The 16,301-nt window shown below is 36.4% G+C and overlaps 1 protein-coding gene across 5 annotated transcripts in view; it reads right to left on the bottom strand.

The window, feature by feature from the left end:
• Positions 1-1,459: 1,459 nt before the first annotated feature.
• Positions 1,460-16,301, bottom strand: part of Tet1 (tet methylcytosine dioxygenase 1) — a 104,675-nt gene continuing 89,833 nt past the window's right edge. For 3 of the 5 annotated variants that reach the window (XM_076834681.1, XM_076834684.1, XM_076834682.1), the window contains 6 exons: positions 16,030-16,180; positions 15,195-15,281; positions 10,621-10,710; positions 8,863-9,000; positions 7,195-7,546; positions 1,460-2,581 (listed from right to left, as the gene is read on the bottom strand). In XM_076834681.1, the coding sequence (XP_076690796.1) occupies positions 1,569-2,581; positions 7,195-7,546; positions 8,863-9,000; positions 10,621-10,710; positions 15,195-15,281; positions 16,030-16,180 (1,831 nt within the window). In that variant the 3' untranslated portion in view covers positions 1,460-1,568. The remainder of the gene's footprint in view (positions 2,582-7,194; positions 7,547-8,862; positions 9,001-10,620; positions 10,711-15,194; positions 15,282-16,029; positions 16,181-16,301) is intronic. The other 2 variants (XM_076834683.1, XM_076834685.1) reach the window with 1 other exon arrangement.

The following is a 16,301-nucleotide window of genomic DNA, read 5'->3' as shown; positions in this document are numbered from 1 at the left end:
AAATGGACATTTCCTTATTTACAATCCCTTCATATTCCTTTACTTGGATTAGTCAAAAGCTTTAAACTGATACTTTGCACCATATATATTATTTTAATAAGTTATAATGAGATTTTTTTTTTTGAGACCTTGCTGGACTTTTGCTTTTGCACCAAAATTGTGAGTTAGCAGTTGTGGGCTTCCTATGGCATTTGCAAGGGAGAAGCACCATTAGGTTTTCTAGACTCCCAAAGAATCTGATACTTTGAATGTTATAGCACCTCTACATTTTAACAGAATCAAGTATTTCTTAGAAGGCTCTTCTTGTTCTAAACATTTTGTTTCGGTATAACCATATTCATAATACTATTAACCATTCTTTGACTAGGGCCAGGGAGTAACTGATAATAATGGTGATTTGTTTCAACAGGAATTTTTTTTTTCTTATTCTATACCAGAATGGATATCATAACAACAATGAAAACAAAAACAACAAAAAAAAATTGGGGATGGGTAGGATTCTGGTTACTTAATTTTTGTATTATATCACTTTGACACATTAAAAGCATTTGACTCTTCTGAATCACATTTTCTCCAATTTCCCTTTCGAAACTTGTTTAATGGGTTATATTGAAAAAGCTGGGATGAAAGTAACTTGAGGCCATGGTAGCTGAATAAATCATAAGAGACCACACTATTTTAAAATTTAAAACAACTTAGTCAATATTGATGATATGTTTCTTAAGTCCAATTTTAGGAATTATTCACTATTTTATATAAGTAGCTATTACATAACGTGAAAGGACACATTAAAAGAATAAAAAGCATATACACGATGCAAATAACATGTTGCATTTAACAAGATGGAACTCTACACAGCAAGAATAAATGACTTCTCTGTATGCAAATATGCACAAACAATAGACAATAGGATTCTTAGATACTATACTATTTCAAGTTACTTTTAAAAATAGAAAGTGCTTTTAAAATATATATATATTTACAATTACGAACAGCCTCCAACCATTACAAACAATAATGAATTATTTTATACAGGAGAAATATTTAAAGAGATAAAGCATTTCATTGGTTTATTTCAAAGGAAAATGCTGATTTTCTAGCAATGATTGGAAGATATTGGAACATGGCACCATGAAACAATGATTCAGCTTATTTTTAACTGTGTCAATGTGGTTAAGCACCAGGAGCTGTGTAGAGTTAACACTGTGTCTTGACTTTACATCATAGAACATGAACCTGTTAAAATCCTCTAAAAATGACTCTTATTTCATAGTAAACAGACTTAATTTAAAGCACCAAACTGAGTGATTCTGTCAAGGTTAACACCTAACCAAAACATTTCTTTATGTATTTAAAACTAGAAAACTTTTATTTTTACTTAAAATGTGCACCTTCTACCAATTGACAAAATAGTCACAGTTAAATACCCACCCCATTTTAAAAATTTTTACCTCAGACTTGAAATGGGTGAGATGAAGATAGAGTAAACGACAACATAACTTTCTCTTAACAGCACCTTGAAAAAATACACTGCATGAGGAAAGGCATTAAGAAGGGGAGGAAAGCGTTCAGACCCAACGGTTATAGGGCCCTGCAACCTGTGTTAGAGCATAAGGGGACACAGTGACAACATTGTCATGGGTTAATGTTAATGCTTTATGAGAAGGAATTTGGTTTAATTCATTTATTTCAGGGGACAGTTCAGCACCCTTATTAGCTGCCTGGTCTTTCAGCTCTGAGGCCTTCATTTTCTTATTCTTAGCTACTTTAGCCTCGAACTTAATCCTGTTTAGTTCAAAACCATGGTGGGGCTTATTCAGGTTTTTGTGCTGGTAGAATACAAGGGAGAGGCGAGCAGGATGATTGCGGTTTGGGTGTGCCACAGCAGTGGTAGCATGAAGCTCTCGCCGGGCACACTCAATCATGACAGAACCATGAGTGGGTGCAATTGCCACCCCACCAATATTGGGATCCGAAAAGATGTGCTCATTGTCTGACCAATATTCCTCGATGTGGGGCAATTTTTCCTCAGCAGGTGAAAGAAGGTCGTCTGATAGGGGGTCATCAGATACAGGCTCATCTGCTTCATAATGTTGCTCATCTTCTTCAACCAGACAGGAAGCAGGCTCATGAGGAGAAATGAGGAATGGGGGCTGCTGATTTGGCTGATTAGTAGTTAGCTGCTCAGTTGGACCAGTGGGAGACTCAGAAAAAGCAAGGGAATCTGTCATGGGAGGAGGCAGGGAGGGAGGAGGAGGAGCCAGGTCGCTGGGCTGTGCAATTCCAGTGCCTTCCCCAGCAGCTGCATTAGCACCACTGTGTCTTCCAGAAGGCATTGTGCAGTGGGGAATGCTACTTCTTTCTGAAAACCCGGAGGAGGCTACTTTATTGAAATTAAATGGAGCTGTTGGCATGGAAGAAGTCTTCGGGTAACAGAAGACTGGAGACAGGGTTGCCTCATTCACTGTTGGAGGAATGGATGGGGTCGATGAATAGCATTTAGTGTTCTCTGAACCTTTGAAGATAAAATGATGTTTAGTTTCACCTTTTATTCCAGGTTGGACTGTCTCACTATTATTCCCTAAACAGATAAAGGAACAAGGAATGTAAAACTAAGCTATGATTTTTTTGTCTCTGAAGCTAGAGGAGGAGCCCTGTGTACTCTACCAGTGAGCTACATCCTTAAATTTTTAATTATATTTTTGGGATCACGGTGGTACTGGGCATTGAACCCAGAGGTGCTCTACCACTGAGCTACATAATCATGCTTTCTTTTTGGTACTGGGGATTGATTCTAGGGGCACTTAACCACTGAAACACATCTGAAGGCCTTTTTTGTACTTTATTTAGAGACAGGGTCTTGCTCAGTTGCTTAGGGAATCACTAAGGTTGCCTCTGAGGCTGGCTTTGACCTCACAATCCACCTGCCTCAGCCTCCTTAGCCTGTATGCTACTGTGCCAGGCCTTATTTTTTCATTGTGTGACATAGTCTTGCTTAGTACCTGAGGCTAGCCTTGAACTTGCAATCCTCTGTCCTTGCTCTCTCCAGTACGTGACACCATGCCTGGCCCCAGTATTAGTTTTAAATTCATAATTTTCCATAAAGCATTTATCTTTTTGGAAGTAATTAGAAATTAGAAATAAGTGCAAAGAGATATCCATAAGCATGGATATTCATTATTTAAAATGGTAAATTAAAAAATGACCTAATAGGCTATGCACAAAAAGCTCAACATTGGTATGCCCTGCAAGTGATAACACAATGACATGGAAAAATATTTACCAAATATCTATATGACTTTTCAATTTTAAAAAAATTTTTTAAATTTATTTTTTAAAATATATTTTTAGTTGTCAGTGGACTTCTCTACACCTCATTTTTTACTTTGAAACAGAGTATTGGAAACTTCCATAGACAGATCTTGAACTTGCCTTAGCCTCTCTAGTAGAGAAGATTATAGGTATGTGCTACCATACCCAGCCTCATGTTATCATTTCTAGAGCAGTTTAAGTAATAGTTCAAATATATTTCTGGTAATAAAGGCCTCATAATTGGCAAAATGTTATTTTGTAAGTAAAGGAAGTCATAAAAATTTTTACTCGAAAAACATTTACCTTGAGACATTCTAAGCTTATTTTGAAGCTGGAAAATATTCGGGAAAGGAAAATTAGTCAATTTAGCAATGACAAGAAAGAAAAGTAAAGGACTCATATTATGATATAGTAATGTAACAATAAATATAACCAGCTTCAGAAGATTTCCAAGTTTCTTAGATGACACATCATAGGAACATGAAAGGAACGGAATAAAAATATCAAGCAAGCCGGGCTCGGTGGTACACCCCTGTAATCACAGCAGCTGGGGAAGTTGAAGCAAGAGCATCAGGAGTTCAAAGCCAGCCTCAACAATTTAGCGAGGTGCTAAGCAACTTAGTGAGACACTGTCTATAAATACAATACAAAAAAGGGTGGAGTTGTGGCTCCTTGGTTGAGTGGCCCTGGGTTTGATCACCATTAACCACGTCAAAAAAGCATCAAGCAGTATTATATTATATGATATGAAGCAGAATCTTGCCTTGCATGCACAAGGCCCTGGGTTCTAACCTGCACCACATACACAAAAAAAGAGTAATAATTAAATACCTGTAGTATGATTACTTTCATCTCATAAAATGAACAAGTCATCTTATAAATGTGAAAATGAAAGAAGATAGGAAAGCTCTAGACTCTTTTTCTGTACTGCGGATTGAACCCAATCCAGATTAAGCACAGACGAAGCACAAGGTTTTCCACAGGGGTACTTGCCCAGTCCTATCCTGTCATTCTAAGTTATATATCTATATATTACAGTTTAATGTTTTTTTATTAAGTCAAAGAATAAACAGTAGGTCAACGGCAAAGTTGTGCATCTGTTTCATGTGAGACCATCCTTATATGAAACTCTAATTTGACTGAAATAAAATCTAAGTCAAACATAAAATTAAAAATCATATTTACATCAGGAAGTGATAAAATCTTTTGGACAGAAGAAAGATACATAGGTTTACACATGAATGCACAATCACATAGTTTACACAACTGGAAAATACTATATTATCACCCAATTGTGGAAATCATATTCTGTATGCTATTCAGCAATTGGTATACGTGTTTAAAAATGTTAAGAAATTTATTTTGAAACTTACATTAGGCTTCCCTAAGGGTGAATAAAAACACAAAAGTTCAGCTCTTTGCAGAGGAAAACATTCTATATTCAAAACAATTATAACTGGTTGGTAAAGTTTTCAAATTTTTAAAAAATATCTACTTTTTAGGGTTTTCTTTTTTTTTTAAGGTGGACAATACCTTTATTTTATTTTTACATAGTACTGAGGGTCAAACCCATTGCCTCACACATGCCAGGCTAGCGTGCTATGACTTGAGCCACATCCTCAACCATCACGTTTTCAAATATTAATAATAAGTTAAAATCAAGGCAAAAGACCTAAAAACAACTCAATATGTTTAAATATTTTCATTACATTTAATGCCTAAGAATATCTCACACATAAGAGTCACAATTATGTTCTTTTTTAAAAAAAAAATCTTTATTTTTATGTGGTGCTGGGAATTGAACCCAGGGCCTCATGCATGCTAGGCGAGCGTGCTAACATTTGAGCCACATCCCCAGCCCCACAATTATGTTCTTAAGGAAAAGAATTCTTCATGTTAGTAAGAATATTGAATAAAAGAAGTCTTTGAATAACACAAGGTTTTCTTCAATAATTGCATAGAGTGGAACACACCTGTAATCCCAGCAACTTAGGAGACTGAGGCAGAAGGATCACAAGTTCAAGGACAGCCCCAGCAACCCAGCAAGGCCCACAGTAAAAATATTTAATTTTTTTCCTGTCTTACATTCTTTCTTATTACCTTCATTAGGAACCTCTCATGCTGCCTGCTCCTCCTCATTCTAAGTTTTAGTATCAGTATAAGTTGATGATGTATTTTTCTGTAGGCTCCTTATAGAAATGGGTGTTATTAGATACAGAGCAGAATTATATAAAATCAGCCTGGAACATTCTGTTGTAACAGAAGCTGAGAAACACTATCAGGGTATAACAAAAGAATTCACAAGACATACATACATAAATTCACAAGCCAGCTTGAAGGGATTTCTGTAGACCAAGGATAGGAAAATTACAACAATTTGAATCATTTTAAAATTTAGTGGAAGAGGGACTTGGGTTGTGGCTCAAGTGGTAGAGCGCTCACCTAGCACGTGTGAGGCACCGAGTTAGTTCCTCAGCACCACATAAAAATAAAGGTATTGTGTCCATCTACACCAAAAAAAAAAAAAAAAAAAATACCGGAAGGATGAGGATGTAGTACAGAGATACAGGGCTTGACTACTATGTGCAGGTAAGTCCTGTGTTTGATACCTGGTAACACACACACACATATTGTGTGTGTATGTGTGAGTTGACCTAATGTGCATCAAAAATAAATGGTCAAAAAATTTGTGAGATTAAAATGACATTAAATTTTAAAAAACTGACCACAATGGAAGACACTTAGCAGGCACACTTTTCAGAGAAGAATTACTGGGGACATAGTGCAGTCTATAGTGTAGAAGAGCAATTAATTGCCTATCATGAGTGAAGCCCTGACCTGAATTCAATCCCAACACCACAAACAATCTTCTGCTCCATAAAGAAAGGAAGAAAGTGGAAAAAGCGAGAGGGACAGCAAGCTTAAAATGAGAGGGCTGACTGAGATATTATTAATTAAATAAAATGTGTGACCTTTTGTGTGGTACTGAGGATCTAATGCAGGGCCTCAAAATGTTAGGAAAGGATTCTACTAGTGAGTTCATACTGATTCAATAATCTGAATAATAGAATTATGGTATCACTGGCTTTTTTCACATTTGTTTTCTTTCTTGTTTGTTGTTACTGTATGGTAGTAACAAAAATCCGTAATGGGAATGATGATGAATAACTGACTACAAATACTAAGAGGCTAAAGCAAGATTCTAACTTTTAGTGATGAATATGGTTAGTGTATGATTTCTTCAGTATGCTAGGAGCCTCGTGCAGTGGTGCAGGCCTCTAATCCCAATAACGTGGAAAGCTGAAGTAGGAAGATCACAAGTTTGAAGACTTCAGCAACTTGACAAGACCCTAAGCAACTAGGACACTTTCTTAAGATGTAAAATAGCTGGGCACAGTGGCCCAGGCATGTAATGTGAATGGCAAGTGAGGCTGAGACAGGAGGACCTTGAGTTCAAAGCTAGCCTCAGCAACAGTAGGCACTAAGCAACTCAGTGAGAACCTGTCCTCTAAACAAAATACAAAATAGAGTTGGAGATGGGGCTCAGTGGTTAAGTATGCCTGGATTTAATCCCCAATATTAAAAAATAAACAAACTACCCCCCAAAGCAGAGATAGGTCACATTTTTGTTAATTTTCAGTTTGAATACCCAAGTAGAAATATGTTCGGAATCTAAGACTTAACTCTAAACAAAGTATAATAATGAAGATGAGACTCAGTAAAGTCTAGTAAACTATCCTTTTAAGTTTGTCTTCTCAGAATGCCTTTAACCTAAGAAGGAAGTAAAGATAAAGCACAGGAAAAATATGGTGAAAGAGAAAATGCCAACCCTGTGTCAAAGAAGTTTGTACACAGAAGAAAATTTGGTCCCACAGGGCTCACCTTGGAGCGGCACCAATGAAGTTTTACTGTTCTTTGCCAGGGCAGAGTTATTCTTCCGCTTGACTCGAGGCATTTGTTTCTTCTCCACTACCCTAATCTTGCGCTCTAGAACTTCGGTCATCATTGCTGCCCTCTTCTTCCCGGATCGAGGAACAGGCTGAGTAAAACGTGTTCGTTTTTTGCAAGTTGGTTGAAGGAACTGAATGGCTCCAGATTTGACCTTGGCTTCCATCCCTTCTCTGGACCCAAACTCATCAGTGTCAGCAAGTTTATACAAAGGCAGGACATGGAGCTGCTCATCCTCAGGAATAACACCCAGGGTGCGGTTATCTTCTCGGGTTAAAGTACATACCTGTTAGGAGGAAAAGAAGTGGGAAATACAAGCTGTACATCTTCATCTCATACATATTATTACGTTCTTTTTTTTTAAAGTTTATTTTTCAGTTGTAGTTATTTTTATTTTTAAAAGGTGCTTAGGAACCCAGGGCCTCCTACATGGTAGGCAAGTGCCATACCACTGAGCCACAACCCCAGCCCCTATTATTACCTTCTTCTTGAGGCAAATATGAAAGAAATCTGCAGTACCCTTTTTACATTCAATTAGTTGTTGCTGGCATATTAATTTTGGTATTTTCTATCAAGACAATCAACTTGGTTTAATTCTAAAAATTAATCAGTTGTCTGTAAGCTGTCCGGGTATAATCGAATTGAATTCTATAAGTAAATTATTATATTGCAAAAATAATTATATATTTGATATTCTTCCTCTTCAACCTTCTTGTTGAATTCAATCTCATTTCATTACTTACATTGAGAAATGGTTATTGAATTGTGTTCAATTGACCTATCACAGTGACACATGCCTGTAATCCCAGATACTCAGGAGCCTCAGCTACTTAGTGAAGTACTAAGCAACAAAGTGAGACCCTGTATCAACATTAAAAAAAAAAAAAAGGAAGAAAAAAAAAAGCCTGACTGATGCAAGACAAAAAGAGAAATTACCTTGCTTAACTTTATGAGTAGTAGTTTGAATAACATTGAATTGTTGCATTAAAGACTCAACAAATCATGCACTCTCACCTCCCGGCAAAAATATCCAATGAAATATAAAATGCAAACCTGTAAATGTTTATTTAGTTATTTTGGTAAAGGAATTAAACTCAAGGAGCTTAACCTCTGAGCCACATCCCAGGGCCTTTGTACATTATATTAATTAATTTATTTATGGGAACTGGGGATTGAACTCAGGGGAACATGTCCATTGAGGCGAATCACCAGCCCTTTAATTTATGTAATTTATGCCTTACTGGTGTTGAGGCTGGCTTTGAATTCATGTTCCTCCTGTCTCAATGACTGGAACCCCTGGGATTTAGAGGCATGCACTACTACACCTGGCCATGTCTGGGACTGGCTTGATGATCCTCCTGCCAATGATGTTCCTAGTCATGGAGATTACAGGTGTGTATCACTTCACCCAGCCCAAAAGTATTTATTCAAGGTCAGTTCTATAAGTTTTTAGAAACACTAAGTTTAATAAATATCACCTATTTATATACTGACAACTAATAGCACATACAATATGACTTGTGACAATAATCACATGTAAGAACTGCAGCCTAGGCATATAGTAAAAGAGTTTTTAGAATTTCAAATGACCCAGGTACATACTACGGTGCTTCCATTATTCATGTTGTGTATGTCTCTGTGGGAATGGGCACAGAAATCTAGGCAAGCAGTGACCCCAGAGAAAGGACGACCTTCCTTATAACCAAGTCGACATTCTTGGGCAACATGTTCATATTCCACCTAGAAGAAAAAAAAAGAAAAATTGAAGAGACAGAATTAATCACATTTAATAAGAAACAAAAATCATTACCTAACAAAGTGCTTAACATCAATGGCATGTGGAGTAAACTGAGAAAAAGGTCAAGTGTGAGGTCAGCCTCAGTACTAGAGAACTTCTGGTTTCAACTGCTAGTAATAGAAAATAAAAAACAAAAATTATAATAAAATTATGGGGGGGGGGGATAAAGGACTTTTGGTGCTGGGGTGTAGTAACTCAGTGGGAGAGTACGTGTTTTGCATTTACGAAGCCCTTGGTTCAGTTGCCAGCACCACATTTAAAAAGAAGGAAGTTGGGCTGGGATTATGGCTCAGCAGTAGAGCACTCTCCTAGCACATGTGAGACCCTAGGTTCGATCCTCAGCACCACATAAAAATAATACAACTAAAAAATAAATTAAAAAAAAAAAAAAAAAAGGAAGTAAAAATTACTGAGAATAGTAGCACAAGCCGTTAATCCCAACAACTCTGGAAGATGAGGGAGAAGGATTCTACATGTGAAGCCAGCCTCAGCAACTTAGCAAGACTGTGTCTTAAAACAAACGAAAAAAAGAAGGTAGATTGGTGAAAGAGTGCTCCTGGGTTCAAATCCCTTTCTAAAAATAAATAAAACTTCAAAAACATAACAACAACAAGAAAAGAAACACTTGCAGTCATATTTAAAAAACATGCATTTTTGTTACATACTGTAGATCATTTCATGTTCCTTTCTTTTTTGGTTCTTGGAACTGAACCCAGGGGCACTTCACTACTGAGCCACATTCCCAACCATTTCTTGTATTTTATTTAGAGACAGGGTCTGAAAAAGATACTTAGGGCCTCAAAAGTTGCAGAGGCTGGTATCATTTGAAGTCAAAAGCATTGATTTCAATGAATTTCCATTTATCCGTTTTGGATTGTTCAACACTAACGTATAAAAAGATAGTAATGCCCAGCCCATTAAATTAATTTATTCATTTAAAACAAACATGTTCTTTTCTAATGGGCATAGAACCCAGGGGAACTTTACCACTGTGCCTTTAAGAAAGGGTCTCACTAAATTGCTTAGAGATTCACTCAATTACTGAGGCTGGCATTAAACATGAGATTCTGACTCAGCCTCACAAACTGCTGGGATTACAAATGTGCGAAACCTCGCTGGCTCTGGGATTATGGATTTGAAGCACTGTATCCACCAATTGGTTTTGTATGTTTTGTGTTGCTGAGTAATGAGATCAGAACTTCAGTGCTTGGCAAGTATGCTAAACTGAGCTATACTTAAAATCTTCTTAAAAATTTTAACGATCTTCTTAAAAATTTTGTTTTGGGACAGGGTTTGCTAAATTGCTAAGGCTGGCATAAAACTTGCACTGTCTGGCCTTAGCTTCCTGAGCTGGCTTCTTTAACTGAACTCCTAGAATAGAAAGAGTTAAAAATCAAAGTAACAACAACAAAAAATCTACTAGATCCTTGTAAAGCTAGTCCATACCTGCACATATACATATATATCTATGTGTACATAAATGGATACACCCCCCCTCTAATAAGAACTTTGTTATAATTTGAACCTTGTGTAAGGACAATGTAAAATGTTTCAAAACATACCTGGTTTTTGTAAGCTTCAGGAACCATCTGCTTATACAATGGAGCTAATTCTGTAGCCAAACCCTGTAAAATACCTTCAAAGAATTGTTCCTATAGGAAAAGACAGTCCATATGGGTTATTTCATGACATTTAAAAGAATTTAATGTATTAAATTCTACGATAAATAACTGCTAATGGAGGCCTGATGGACAACTCATCTTCATCCTGAGTTTTTCTTTTTTCTTTTTTTTTTAATCTTTTGAAACTTGCTAATTTGTGGCCTTGAATTTGTGATCCTTCTGCCTCAGCCTTCCAAATTGCTGGGATTAAAGACATGTGGCACTGTGCACAGTTTTTTATTTATTGTAATTAAAAGGGAAATTATTTGCAGCTGTAATACCTTAATAGCATATTTGGAAATAAAAATTTAAAGAGCTAAGAATGGTGGTACAGGCCTGTAATTCCAGACACTCAGGAGGCTGAAGGAAGAGGATCATAAGTTTTAGGCCACAGAAACTCTGAGATACCCAGTATAAAAATACAAATTTAAAAAGGGGTGAAAGTATAGCTGTGTTACAGAACCCCTGGGTTCGGATCCCAGTACCACAAAAAGCAAGCAAACAAACAAAAAATTCATAAAAAAATGTTTCTACAAATGACAATCATACTTTCTATATATATTCAATGCTACTGGACACTTGATACAATCGGAAATTCTTGCTGGCAAGGGGTACCTTGTAGAACAGAACACAAACCAGCACAATGCAATGAATTTCTATATCATAGAGAAGGATGAGGAGGAGCAACTTATCAAAAACATGTATAGTATATATTGGATCCTGGGTTACCAGTTTCAAATATAATAAATTTGTCTTAAAAGTAAAACTTCACATTTCAAAGAAACTGTGCTTGACAAATACAAGGCAAGGTTTTGAGTTTAATTTTCATCATCAAAGAAAAGAAAGGAAAAAGAAAAGGAATCAAAAAAACACCCCAAAACACTTGACAAGGCCTGATATACATGTGTGTGTGTGTGTGTGTGTGTGTGTGTGTGTTTAAAGAATAGCAAAGTGGGCTGGGGTTGTGGCTCAGGGGTAGAGCACTTGCCTAGCATGTGGGAGGCACTGGGTTTGTTTCCCATTACCACATAAAATGCCTGAGGATAAAAGATAATTAGGTAATTAACTGAGTAACTAGTTGTCTAAAACCAATATTGCCTCTTCTTCACCATAATGACTATAAATTTAGATAGATCTGATAGGGATATGAGGACCATGAGCACCACATTAAGTATCTGGACTCACTGATTAGGGACGTGGGAAGTTTAAAGGAAAATCAATGATAGGAGCATCTACTTAAAGTTCTGCTGCTGCTGATGGTATGAAGAATGAAGCAGGGAGGGGAGACACTGAAAACCAGAAGACTTCAAAGACCAGTTAATGTTTTCCAGAAATGATTCTATTATATTTGAAGTTGGAGACTTGTCAAATGTGACTTCTATCACATCTAAGGAAGTCAGTTTAAAGGAGAGATAAAGGATGAAGGAAGAACTTGACAAGGTTGAGGCAATGGCCTCATGTGAGAGCTGGGATACAGATGCCATAAATATAGTCAAAACACCTTCATGTGGTCAAGTTCTCCTCTAACATGCTTTGAATTATTACAGAAAACAAAGCTACCCAATATAGAGGTAGGAAGTCAATTCTATAGATTGACATGACTCAATCTGGGCAACTATGAAGCATGAGAAATGACATTCATTTCCCTATTGACTTAAGTTTATTCTTTCATTTATTTTTTAAAATATTATGTTTTAGTTATAGTTGGACACAATTCCTTTATATTATTTTTATGTGGTGCTGAGGATCAAATCCAGGGCCCCGAGGTAAGTGAACACTATTCCACTGAGCCACAACCCCAGCCCCAATCCTTATATTATATACAAGAAATAAATGCATGTAGGTTCCACTTCTAGATTGCGCTCTTCATCTGTTTATACCCACTGGAAAATTCATTCGTGACTTCATTTATTTGGTCTATTCTTGAGGATTCTGACATTGTTTTATTGGTAACATCCTTCTGCTCTTCTTACTCCAACTCTGATCTCTAGGACTATCATACTTAAACTGATGACTCTTATAACTATCACAAGACCTCCTCTTCAGCTTTGTCACCACTTAAGATTTCCCTTAAGGACTGCAAACCTCTCCTGCCCAAATTGAATTCTACCATCCTGGTTTTATTGTGTTCCATATGAAGGAAGAACATCAGAATCCAACTTTTTTTGGTTTTAATATTTATCTTTTAGTTGTAATTGGACACAATACCTTTATTCCATTCATTCATTTTTATGTGGTACTGAACATCGAACCCAGGACCCCGTATGTGCTACTCGAGTGCTCTCTGGCTGACCCACAACCCAGTTCTTATAACCTCTCCAAACCAACCACGGCTCACATTTCCTGTGTCACAGTCATATTCCAAGCCACCATTAATCCCTATTCTGGATTGTTCTCAAAGATTGGTAGCCCAGGTTCCTAAACCCTTTCAAGGCTAATTGCAGTCAAATTATTCAAAAAGCATCAAGGGAGGGCTCATTAAGGAACAAGTGTAATTACATAAAACTCCTCCTTAAAATCCTTCTATGATCTAACAGAATTCTTGAGGTGGTATATAAGGTTGCCACCTGCACCTCATTCTGCCTTGTCTGCTGAGATTCAGACATATTGGCCATGAGAGATGCTTCTTCCTATAAGCACTGTATAAATTTTATTCATTAATAAAAACAAAAAGGATGTCAAAACTATTAATTACATAGTGCTATCTATAATTGTTGTAGTATGAAATTCCACCATAAATATTAATATACTTATATACAAAGATACTTACATAATATTTATTTTTATTTTTTTATTTTTATGTGGTGCTGAGGATCAAACCCAGGGCCTGGCACCTGCTAGGTGAGCGCTCTACCCCTGAGCCACAGCCCCAGCCCCTTACATAATATTTAAAAACAAAAAATTACTTAATTCTAAGGTAGATGGACATCAAATTATAGGGTGTTCTTATCTATGAGCATAGTACCTGTTCATTTTTAGGTATTTCATATTTTACATATTTCATATAAACTTCAGTAAAGTTTTATAGTTTTCTACCTTTTGTTCGACTTTTGTGTTGGACGAGTTCCAACTGTTTTGTTTTTTATATATTTTGATTTTTGCAGGAAGATGGGGTACTGAGTATTGAATCCCAGAGGATTCTATCTCTGGGCTACAACAACAGCCCTTTTTATTTTGAGAGAGGGTCTTGTCATGTTCTCAAATTTGGCCTCAATCGTGCCATGCTCCTTCCTGCCCTTACTTCCTCAGCTTCTGGGTTTGCAGGTGTGCTTCCACACACCTGCCACTTGGTAGACTAACCACTTTAAAACTCCTTTTGTCAATTTTCTTGCCTCTTTTGGGGGGTAGGGTGAACTGAGGACAAAAGTTATACACGTGCTACCTCTGAGCTATATTCCAGTACCCCCTGTCTTTTTCAACCAAGGGTCCTTTACCACTTAGCTACATGTCCAGTTAACCCCCCAGTTTGAGACGGCGAAGTTTCTGAGGACTGATGAGGTGTGACCGGGTCACAGCCTTTTTTATTTATTCTTCATTATGTGACAGGTTCTCCCTAAATTGCCAAGGCTGGTGGCGAGCTCTCCATTTGAAGCCTTAGCCTCAGTGTCAAGGTAGTGATTTTTCTTAAACTCTTTTGCTAAAGTTTTGAAAGAAATGTTCTTTTAAAATGTATTTTTCTCCCACAACTAGTAAAAATATCAATCTTAATTTGTTGAAATTTTTAAATACATATTTTTATCAAATATGGTTTCCTCACAAAACTTAGAGCTTTGTTTGTCCAAGCTTGGAGAATTACTTATTGGTGGGAGAAGAAATCAATTTAGCAAACAAACTAACATTTTATAAAGAAATGAAATTCACTAAAAACACTGCAATACATATGTTGACATGCCTTTTTCTTTTGAACACAATTTCAGCTTATTTAAAAAAAAATTTTTTTTTTGTAGTTGTAGATGGACAGAATGCCTTTATTTCATTTGTTTATCTTTATGTAGTGCTGAGTAATGAACCTAGTACCTCACGCATACTAGACAAGCAAATGCTCTACACTGAGCTACAAACCCAGCTGGATACAGACTTTTAGAAATATTTTAACATTTTACTTTATAATTTCACTAAGTATTGTTCTTTGATAATGTCTTAATTTTTTGTTATTTCCCACACTATAATTTTTTATTTCTGTAAATATATATGTATAGTGGTTGTAATATATACTATTTTTTTACTTTTGGTCACTGCTGAACATGGAGAAAACACCAATCTTCAAGTTAATTAATACATAAGTCCTCCTCACCCAAACAACACAAAAATATTGCCACGCTTGGTCCCCACTGAGCCACATGGCACCCATTTCCCACCTCCACCAAGTTGATACGAATTTGTAATTATACTAATAGGTGCTTCTTTTAATTAAAAAAAGAAAGTACTCAAGTTATTTAAACTTAATTGTAAATTTAACTAATTTCTTTGCTCACCATGGCCTTGTGTTCCGGACAGACTCGTTCCGGTTTCTTAAGTCTTCTTCTTGCATTACGTCCTTTAGTAATTCTGTCATAGAGGTTCTGTGGGTAGTTAAACTTTCTGAGTCTTTGAAATGTTGGCAAATGGTAAATGGTTTTTTTCTACTAGAAGTGTAAAATTCCAGGTTCATCTATCAATAGTTTCCACGAGGGTTGAGGCACAGGAGGAAGGAGCCAAAAATAATTTATATGGGGTCGACACATAATCTAATTTATCTGAACTTTTTTTTTTTTTAACCTGGGATGGAACCCAAACACAGGGCCACATCACAACACTTATTTTGCATTTTATTTAGAGGCAGAGACTCATTGAGTAGCGAAGTGCCTCACTAAGCTGCAGAGGTTGGCTTTAAACTTTGGATCCTCCTGCCTTAGCCTCCTGAATTACAGGAATTATAGGCCTGTGCTACCATAGCAGGATATTTGGAACGTTTAATTATTTACTTAAACATATTTGGTATTTCATTACTACTTTTTATTTCTTGACATATTTTCTTGGTGGTCCTGGAAATCAAACTCAGAGGTACTGTACCACAACTACCTTTTGTAAATTTTATTTTTGAAACAGAGTCTTACAAAATTACAAAATTCCAAAGAGTAGCCTAAAACTTCCTATGCTTCTACCTCCAAGTAGCTAGGATTATAGGCATGAGCTTCCACACTTGATTTCATTACTACTTTTTACTATATGTAGTTTTAAAAATATATGTACATAATTAATATTTCAAAAATGTTAAAGGAATACGTTTATATACACGCTATGTAATTTAAAAGGGAAGAGGACACTTACATGTCTGGGAGAGCTGGGATCAATTCTAAACCTTCTGGGGTTTGGGCTTCTACCAAATTTACATCCATTGAAATACATGCTCCATGAACAGCCATAAGAGTATGAAGCTCCACAAGTCTTTGGGTCAGTTCCTTGACATATACAGTTACGACTGCAAGAGGGTAATTGTAAGTGAGTTGAAAGTTAAAGCAAGATAATACCTGAGACAGAATATTTGAGAGTAATATAACTATAAAAATATAAATGGATAACAGATCAGTTACCAAATTTAT

The sequence above is a fragment of the Callospermophilus lateralis genome, chromosome 15 (genome assembly GCF_048772815.1).
Source record: "Callospermophilus lateralis isolate mCalLat2 chromosome 15, mCalLat2.hap1, whole genome shotgun sequence".
Lineage (NCBI taxonomy): Eukaryota > Metazoa > Chordata > Mammalia > Rodentia > Sciuridae > Callospermophilus > Callospermophilus lateralis.
This window is presented reverse-complemented; position numbering and strand designations above follow the sequence as displayed.